Source organism: Mytilus californianus, unplaced genomic scaffold (genome assembly GCF_021869535.1).
Source record: "Mytilus californianus isolate M0D057914Y unplaced genomic scaffold, xbMytCali1.0.p SCAF_5, whole genome shotgun sequence".
Classification (NCBI taxonomy): Eukaryota; Metazoa; Mollusca; class Bivalvia; order Mytilida; family Mytilidae; genus Mytilus; species Mytilus californianus.
The window spans coordinates 11020147-11031210 of NW_026262701.1; the positions used below are offsets into that span (position 1 = coordinate 11020147).

General features: G+C 31.3%; 1 protein-coding gene across 1 annotated transcript in view; it reads right to left on the reverse strand.

Moving 5' to 3' along the window:
* The window catches only part of LOC127701460 (probable G-protein coupled receptor 158), a 62321-nt gene extending 56338 nt beyond the window's left edge, over positions 1-5983 (reverse strand). Inside the window, exon 1 of the mRNA XM_052205328.1 lies at positions 5234-5983. Coding sequence (XP_052061288.1) covers positions 5234-5855 — 622 coding nt within the window. The 5' untranslated portion in view covers positions 5856-5983. The remainder of the gene's footprint in view (positions 1-5233) is intronic.
* Positions 5984-11064: the final 5081 nt, after the last annotated feature.

Here is an 11064-nt window from a genome sequence, read left to right on the forward strand (position 1 = left end):
TGTGTCCGAATCGCTTTCTTGATTATCCTCCATCGGGAACGTTCAGAGCCAAACTTTTGAAAGTCAATGACGTATATATAAATATATAATTGTAAACCTAAGGAGCTTTATGACCCAAAAACATAAAAGGAATAGCTTAATTCGTCCAAAGTCAACTTTGCCTAAGATGATGGAACCTTAGTTTCTTAGCAATTTCCAAATTTAAAAACGGAGAATTCAACTGAGGTTACAACACAGTATTAGTAAATAAAAATAACACTTTATACTTGTTTTGCGCCGGAACGTATAATTCTTACATAACACATGTGTTTCAAGATCTTTTGCTAAATTGATTCCCTATTGGCTCGCAATCAACTAGGTTTACTTACTCTTCTTGATTTAAAAAAGATTTCCAAAATTTTAGAACGGCAAATTTCAATAAAACTATATACATACTTGAAAGTTCTGGCTACTTGGCTAATGATACGATCGAAAATAAAAGTTGATCGGCAGAGGTATCGACCCAGATGAAGTTAACATTAAAGGTACCAATTTTACAGCATCAGCTGGGATTTTGACATTTGATATCTCTTCAGTGATGATCGAGGCAACATATTTGAAAATCAAATGCATAGTACAATAGTTGAAAAGCTGGCAAAACTAAATATGAAAATAATCTATGTTGATCCACCAGGAAACAATAATAAAAGGAAATACTGTCTAAAATTACTTTTCTATTTATTATGACCACATGTATCAGACTTTAGAGGGAAATTACAAATTTAGAATGAGCTATAACAATAAATTTATTATGATTATCTTTGCCTATATGATGGAATCACAAAATCTTCTAAATGACGTCTAGGCAAGAAAATAAAATTCCAAAACGGCTTTTTATAGCTTAATAACTTAATACTGTCATTTACTGGATAGGGAATTAAAAGATCAGCAGACTTTTCAAAAATTTGAATATTTAAATAATTCTATGGTTCAAACTAAACAAATGATCACCTACGCCTATGATGACATAACTTCTCAGCATTATCATTTTATTACTTGTCTTTTTCCGGGACATCAATGTATAAGCACAAAAGATAAATATCAAATAAAAATGTTCTTTCCGTATAAGCTTATTATTCCAACCCCCACAGTCAAAAGATATTAAAAGAAATAACATTTTCCAACGCATTGGTTACATCATGAATTGCTAGTGTTATTACTGCTTCCTCATCCAGAAATTTACGTTCTTGTTCTTATTTGGAATAAATGGGTCGTGTTATTGATATCCGAAATCTTTTCATAGAATAATTAATTTTTACTCAGACTGTTTCAAATGCAAATAGATACATTTTATGTTGTTAATAAGACCAACATGTCATCTATAAACATTCAAAAGAAATGTCAACCGGAAACTCATTCATTTTATTTGAACGTTTATCCAGGGTAATATGTCTGATAACTAACATGGATGTTCAATAACGGTCGTTTAATGCAATGTTATAGTTTCCTTAAATGTTGTAAAGAGAAAAACAGGAAGTTTGGAAGTAAATGAAATGATTTATTTTTGAAAAAATATGTTACTATGTTAGACGGACAACTGAAATGGTTAAACAAAAGAAACACGAGATTTAAATGGACACAAAATAAGGAATTATAGGACACAAAAAAACTTTAAACAATGCAAACAATTATCATACAACAATAACAAAAATCGGGAATAGTACCAGGTACTTCAAATGCCAAGCATATCATGTTTAACACACGATCGCCGTAGTTTCCCTTTGACCAAAAAACTACCTTATCAATAAATTATCAAGTTCGTTTTATTAAAACCAAATCTCTATATCTTTTTTGTCCGTTCTTTCAGACGACGATAGATTGGTGTTTAACTTCCATTGGCAAATATTCTTTTTCGAACAAAATTAGTAAATGCACATAATTTCATGTACTTCATTTTAAATGTAGATAAAAGCTTTTTCTGTTGTCTAAGAAAAACTCTTGTGAATATGCACGCCTATTGTTTTTCTTGTCTTGCAAATCTTTAATTTGGATTGGTTGACTGTTTTTTCTTTAGTTGATCTTTAACATTTCGACTTCTTTTAATTCTTTTAAATTTTGAAATTCACTTTGTTTCGATCGAATTGTGCATTTATACAGTCACTTTTAAAATTATTCATTTTGATTCCCGTGTTGTTGTCAAGTATCCATCCAATCAAAATACATTAAAATTCTCAAGCTGGTTTAGTTGTTTTAAGGTTTATTTGTTGTGATGAATTTGCAGACTTAGCTAATTTTCTTTATAACTTTTTGTGTTTGTTTCTATGAAAACTATATAAATTTTATGATATTTCAATGAACGATCTAACAAAGAGGTAAATCCTCATCAAAACACAACATAATTGGAATAAAACATTTAAATTTGCTTTAATTTTATGAAGTCAGATTTTTTTCTGATACACAACTTGAATTCGACCTTTGTGTTTCTTATTTGAGAATGCCTAGCACTCGTAATTATGACTTCTTTTAATTTATAATTACCAAATGTTCACACAGATTTCCTAACCATATCAATTTCTCTTATGTTTGTATTTGCTCGTGGTTTTCTATATCTAATGCCTATGTTGTGAAAATAAAACTGTTTGAACTGTTCTTCATTTCAATAGTGATAAGTCATCAAAGGTCACCTTGAAATAATAATTATACGCCTTTTAACAATATCGAAGCTTTACCTTGGTTGGAATTTCTTTGTTTCATATTTACTTCATTAAGTTTTTTCTCAGAACTCTTTTACAACAGAAAATTATCTTTAATCGTGATTACACTATATTATGTTGCTTGATGTGATCAAAGATAAATTGATTATGGTTTATTGCTTTGCCTAATGTTTGTTTTGTTTAAATAATATTCTAATGTATTCTGTAAACAATTTGTTTGATATATTATCTTATGATCTAAGCCATAACTAGTGACTTATATATAAAAGAACACACATCTGGACATCCTATTTAAAGCTTATATTCTGTGTGGTAATAAAACAAATCAAGCTATGATTTATTTTGCAAATTTTACACAAAAATCATTGATCAATGCAAGACATTTTGTCAAGAGTTACTTCCTTTCTTTTTGTTTATTGTCATGAACTTATATCTTTTTTCATGAACAATTTCACAAGTGTTTGGATATTCGGACAATTGGTCATTTTCTGCTACATCTAATATTTGAATATTTTACCTACGAACGTTCATACCTACATTGTAAAGTCCTCACGCCTTCGGCTTATCACTTATGCTTATTACTTTTACCATTATTGTTCATTTATTATCAACCTCAATGGTGACTGGGGAATGGAATTATGTCACTACAGGTCTTCTTCCGACCGGCAGTAAACCTTTGCCACAGTGGGGCGTCCGTTTGGCTGTGCGGGATGTACAAGTACGCAGTCACGTCCGATCAGAATGGGGACGTTAAATCCGATGCTTCGTGTTGAGAGAGTGCCATGCTCTCTACACGCTCAGAACTCTTGCAACAACTCTTTGAGGGATCCATAGGTGGCCTGATGAAATGCTAAATTTCTGTCCCTATCCAATTTACCCTTATTTTCCAGTGGCAGTTTTAACGTTAAGCAACCAACAATCAATCAATCATTTGTTATTGTTCTATTTAGATAACGGGTTTTCTTTAAATACTGAATCACTTATAAGCCTAATTTAAAACACGAATAAAACATTTCATTTATTTATCTAATATGTACTGACTTCTGATGAATATTTACTTTGAGTTTGAGCAATTCGTAGTTTCTTCTGATCTGTTCATTGCCATTCTATATGAAATCTTACTGGAATTACAGAAACCGATACTAAAGTGGGAGCAGGCATGATTTATCTATAATCAGATTGCTTATGTCACGCTAGTTTTCAGTAACCGGTGCCTCTTTTGAGTATGGTTGTAGTATTAGTTTGAATGTAGACGTATTCTTTTCGTCTAAGACATTGATAAAATAATAATATTCAGTTGTTTACTTTGCCTTTTTTCGAGTATTCGACCGATTTAGATAACAAAAAAGTTAGCCTTAATAATTTGAAAGGCTAGATTAACCATGCTTCACTGAAAGAAACTCCGATATCGTGCATTTATCTTACTTTGACCGTTACATTTGTTATAATCGATGTAATTATTTTAAAGCATGTACATTTTGTCAGGATGAAATAAAATGAGGATATGTTTTAGATATAAGAGGAACGGTAGTCCATAACGTAAAGGGCATCAAAATAGAACATTGAAAATAAGTCAATAGTTAAGATCTGTATTTTAGAAATAGTCACACTTGCCTCGATGTATCCGATCAGCGGAAATGAGGCGTTAAACATCAAGCTATCATTCAATAAATACACTAAAGTAGCTTATTTACAGTGAATAAACTGCAACAAACCAATTAAATGTTTCATATGCCACATACAAAATGTTCTGCGTTCAATTAAATGAAGAGCTACATAACAAAAGTTTGAACCAAACCTTTAGGCAAACATGACAATGATTTAAACAGATTAAAATACACCACAAGATAAGAAGTCAAATAAGATGTTACAATCTAAATATCTAGTTTCTTCTAGTCTTACAATTAGAACAAGTAAGAGGAAAAACAGACAAAACCATGGCCAATGAAAGAAAGACTAAAAACAAAACTGTCCCCAAATAGAAGATTAAGCAATTTCAACTCCACAAAACTAGAAAATAAACTGGTATGATATCAGGTTCTCTGGAAGAGTAGGAAGTTCTTGTTCCACTAGTGGCAGGTTTACATACCAGTTATAAGTCGCATTCGAAATTGTGAAAAGGAGAACGAGAGTTGTTCGGCTTAGACAAATAAACAAAATTCGTTGTCATCTGTAACCTAAGCTTTCCATTAGGTCAACTTAGTCATGTAGGCGTCCAAAATGTTTAAGTAATGACTTCAACAGCTCCATTAAAAACAAGATTAATTGATGATAAACTCTCATAGATACATATCATGATAAAAAGAAAATTGTACGCCAGACTCGCGTTTCGTCTACAAGAGACTCATCAGTGAATCTCGAGTAAAAAAAAAGTTAAAAGAGCAAAAGAAAGTACGAAATTAAAGAGCATTAAGGACCCAACTATATAACATTACAGATAGTACAAGGCTATATAGAAATTAATTTTCTAGTCCTATAGAAAGAATATTTTTTAATGTAAGAAAATCGGAAAATGTGCCTGTACAAATTGAAATACTCACCTATTGTGTAGTTAAAGTTTTCCAACTTGCTCGCTTTTACTCTCGCTGAATAAAACCATTCTGAATCATTTCCAAGATAATCATATTCCACAGATAAATCCTTCACATTAAGTCTCCCGTCTTCTGTTCTATGCGAATAAGGACAAAATAATCTGTAGTTTTTAAATTCCTGTTTATCGTAACAATTCCCAGCAGCAAATAATTCGGGATCCCCTTCTAACATAGACCTGACAGCCGAAAAGAAAAAGTTTTCCGATGACAAAATATTCTGATCTGCATCTTTCCAAATACGAGTTAGAAAGTTTGCTCTATTTACTGCAACGAGAGCCTGTGCTTTAAAACGCTTTTTTCCGTATTGTTTTATTACTCCATCTCCAAGAGTAAAATTAGTACCAGTTGTACAGTTGTACTTATTTTGTTCATACTGTTCTACCAGTTCAAGAAATTTTGTGACAACATCGGAATGGTCGATATTTTCCGAATCAGTTATGGAGTGTCCAGGCATTTGGGAAATATTGACAATGCTTACCGAAAGTTGAGTGTCCACTGTATAATTTGACACAACACTGACAGCAAATGAAACAATTGACGATATGAAAACGATTGAATACGTATCACCCATTTTGATTGTTTCTTATTCCAGTTCTGTAACTATTATCTAATTCAAGACTTTCGTTTGCTCTTTAAGACTTTTTGGTAAAGACAATTTTTAAATCAAATAATCACATACACTTGCTAAGTCTCTTTCCACCACATCTGAAATATAAAAAGAAAAGAGTTGTTATTGATGAAAAAAATTATTTCACTGTTCCATATACGATGTGTAAATATATCTAATAGATAGAATAAGGAAATCTTGATATAGTATTTCCTCTTACTAACAAGCTCATATTCTTAAATTCCAACTTATTGATAGCAACTACTTCAAGTGATTTATAGCCGTATAGAATGCTTATTTTACTTACCGATCGATTCTACATTCTTTCAGCAGATTTCAGTTTTGAATGTCATTTCCTTTCCCAAATTATATTACAGTACTTAAACTGCATCCGATCATCCAACAGACAACGATCAATCAGTTCTACTTTTTACACTGTTACAGTGATTTGAATAAAATGCCACAATTAGTAACAAGCTTGTGGTCATTTTGTATTACATAGTACGTCCATTAAGGTTCGTTGTTTTTATGGATTTCATGTATATAAACTATTCTCGTTTGAATTGTTTCACATTTTTCATGTCGGAGCCTTTTATAGCTAACTATACGGTATGGGTTTTGCTCATTGCCAAAGGCTGTACGTACGGGAACCAATAACTGCTTACTTACATCCACGTCATTTAGACTCTGGTTGAAAGTTGTCTTATTGGCAATCATATCACATATCGAATGATCACTTTATTCAAACTACAATTGTCCAAATACATAATCATGATAAACAAATAGCAATTAAACCTGCATGTTCCTCGTCACGCGAAGCTAATTTTGATAAGAATATTCCTGGAGGTTTTGACAAACTTACTATCTGTATGCAATTCATAAAGTATTCATAAGAGAGTACACAATTTGACTCGCACGACTTAATATGCAATACAAATATTTAGTTTAATTTATCAGTTGACGTAATTGTCTCCCCTTTGATACCTTTTCTACAAAAATATATACAGTTTTACAGATTCATCACTGATAATGACTTTATATAATAAAACTCGTGTAAAATTTGGATATAATAGATTCCATCAATATTGAATACAATATTTATATGATTTTAATGACGGCAAGAAATTGAATTTGTTGAACAATACGTTCTTTTATCCTTTCCAAAACGTACATATATATTGTTCAGGAATATTGAATTGTATAGATAAACTATTATTTTTCTAACGTATTCACATGAAGCTGTAAAGAAAGTTTTGGATATTGTACCAATTGACAGCTGTTCATGCCATTATCACATTTAATTATTAAAATTCATGTTACTCCTGATAACATTCCGATATATTAATTCCCATTCTTTATGCTTCAGAAATCATTCGGTTTGAAGTGTTTTCTTTATCTTATTTTCTCCACATCTTACTAATTGGAATGATGATATATGAAAAATGAATTTTGGTAAAAAAAATATACAATTTGATGAGTAAACTCCGTTAATTTGAGAATACATTTTGACTATTGATATACATGCAGTACCAAATGCGTATTGCAGTACTCAACTAATGCCAATTTTTCCATACAAATTAATACCGTTCATTATAAAGACACAGCACATAATAAGAATCCTGCACCTTGATATATACACCATTAGTGTTGCCAAGCATGTCATAGGCTAATTTTTGTTTTGTCAAGTGTTACATGTACACTTATTGAGTTGATATGTGTTACATGTACACTTATTGAGTTGACATGTGTTACATGTACACTTATTGAGTTGACATGTGTTACATGTACACTTATTGAGTGACATATGTTACATATTTTTTGTTTTTCCATGTACTACATATATTTTGTATGTTGCCATGTGCTACATACACTTTTTGTGCTGCTATGTATTACATACTTTTTTGGTTTGCCATGAGTTACATATTCTTTTTGTGTTTTCATATATTACATATTATACTTTTTGTTTTGCCATGTGTTGCACATATTTTTGTATTACTATGTGTTACATATACGTTTTGTTTTTCTAGCTAAACCCACGAGTGATCGCTATGCATCGTCCTGCGTCCCTCGTTTCTCTAATTTAATTTTTTCATCATTTTAAATTTTGAGGTTTCGTATTGTCAATCATCTCTAATCGCCATGCCGTGTGTTTACATGTATTACATATATATTTTGTTTTGCAATGTGTTACATACACATTTTGTTTTGCAATGTGTTACATACACATTTTGTTTTGCCATGTGTTACATACACATTTTGTTTTGCCAAGTGTTACATACACATTTTGTTTTGCCATGTGTTAAATATATTTTTGTGTTGCCATGTGTTACATATATATTTTGTTTTGCCATGGGTTAAATATATTTTTGTGTTGCCATGTGTTACATATACATTTTGATTTACTACGTGTTACATGTATTTTTGTGTTATGGTGATTTACATATACATTTTGTGTTACCATGAATTACGTACACATTTTATTTTGCCATGTGTTACATGTACTTTTATCGTTGCCATGTGTTACATAAAATATTTGTGTTGCCATATGTTACATATACTGTTTGTTTTGCTATGTGTTACATATACATGTTATGTTGCCATGTGTGACAAGTACCTTTCGTGTTCCCGTGTGTTACACATAATTTTTGTGTTGCCATGTAATACTTTATTATTTTTTTTTGCCATGTGTTACACATAGTTTTTGTTTTGCCATCAGTTATTGCCATTGTTTTATGTTGCCATGAGTTACAAATACTTTTCTTGTTGCCTTGAGTAACATATACTTTTTATGTTGCCATGTGAGACAGATACGTTCGTGTTGCCATGGGTTACATATACTTTTTGTGTTGCTATGTGTTACATATATTTTTTATGTTGCCATGTGTGACATATACTTTTCGTGTTGCCATGTGTTACACATGTTTTTGTATTGCCAACTAATTCACACATTTTTGTATTACCATGTGTTACATATAAGGGGTTTTTTTTGCCAGCTAGGCCTATCCCGCGAGTGATCGATATGCGTCGTCCTGCGTTCATCTTTTTGTTTACTTTAATGTATTGCCAAACATCTCTAATCGGCATGAGATATAATGCCGTTCAAGAAACATTGTCTGTCCCAAACGGAGATTTTTCATGAGTATTTTTTTTATACTTGATAGTGCAGTTCAAGACGTACATGACGTAGATTTAATGTCTTCCGTGATGGAAGTGATGAAGTTTGGCATAAAAATTTAATTATAGAATAACTAATCGAAGAATTCAAATAGAGAAAAATATTCAACGAGTGACCGAACACCACTTTATTCACGAAGGCGCGTAGCGCATGAGTTAATTATCGGTGTTGTTTGGTCACGAGTTGAATATTTTTCGATATTTGAATTCTTTGATTAGTTATTCTTTTTATTACATTGGCAAATGGCTTTTTTAAGAAATTTAAGTAGAAAATGTAAGGAACTATATCTTTTTCTACGCATTTACAATTTGTGTTGATCCGACGTTATCGACGTCCTGACAACGCCTATAGTCAGAGGAGTGAAATAACGACGTTTATTTCACATTTGAAATTATCGGTTTTTATTTCACTGGGAAATCAATATAATTCATTGCAACCAATGTAATAATAGGAGATATTTTGACTTTGTTCTATACAATTTTGTTTGAATTTCTGGTGATGATTGATATTATTCAACTATAAAGAATACATGTAATTATAATCGAAACATTATCACCAATGAAGAAATTCGAATGTTATGAGCAACTTTTAACACAAGAAAAAAATTACCAAGTGCAGCTTACCAGATGGAGTACTTTCATAGATCATTTTTGTGATATCCTTCATACTCAGGATAAAAGTTGATATAACATATATGTATATATGTGGCTCTGGACTTACCGTTAGAAGGCAGTATGATATTGTCTACTGTAGATAATCAGATTCTATAGGTATATTTCGATTATTCTATAAAACTCGAACTACATTTACAATAGAATTCTATGAGTAAAGTTGACACTAGGCAGCTTAGATGGACGCCATTTGATGACGTACTCGATATATCATATGAACTGATCAACTTAATGACATTTCTGCTTCGTTCAATATGTGCAAATAGTTGATTTTTATAAAACGATAAAATGAGTTCTATGTCAATTTCAAATCTTAATTTTCATTTCAGCCACAGGAAATGCTAATAAATTCCTATGAAAGCAAACATTGAACAGAGAGTGTAATATACTGGGACTAATTGTATTTGCAAAGGTGTAATTTCAGAAAACACAGAACATCTTGAGTACAGTAAATGTTTCTATGTCTTGGTTTATTCCTTAGTATTTGTCTGACAAATTTTCACACTATATCCCAATTGTTTTCAATCTAATCTCTAAATGTTTCTTAATCGTGGAATTCTGGTTTTTATGAATATTGAACTTAACGACTTTCCATCGGAAATTTGTATTATTGAACAAATATTATCTTACAAGATGTTTTACTGCGCATTCTTTTGGGTTTTTTTCTTTCCAAAAGAAATAAGTTGGATCAACAATAATTCAATGTTATTGCAACTAATATTAACCGCTAAGTTGTAGTGGATTATTAGTAGTCCACATGGGGACGGTCCGCAAAAAGGCAAGTAACCCTACCCTCACACATTCCGAGCTAACCCGTCTTTGCTCTTACTTTTGAATGCTGTGTGTTTAGAGAAGCAGCGAACGCCAATTTTTTAAGTCTTGTTGTGCCATATTGTAATTGTGATATGTGTTAATTATTTTGACAAATAAAAGCAAATCTGTGTAATACGTTACCCAGGAAAAAGTCAGAAAAGTTTTTAAAAATAGCAAGGAAAAGTTGAAAATGTGAGAAAAAGTCTTTACGAACATCCTTTGTCAATGGTCCAGTACCATGATCAATTGTTACAGGTTATTCTCATCATGACGATGATTTCTTTAACGTAATACAAATGAAAACATTTGTTTCAGAACATAAAATGGTTAATTTATGTTATGTTGTTTTGTTCACAATATAATCACAGCAATAAATACAATATTTGATTAAAATTGTCATCCAAAGCTACATGAATTATTGGTTCACAAAAGAGCCAAGGTTTTCCATTATCACTTCACAATATATAGTTAACTTTATCAATCATCATTGCATTTGTGTTTCAAAAAGATAAAG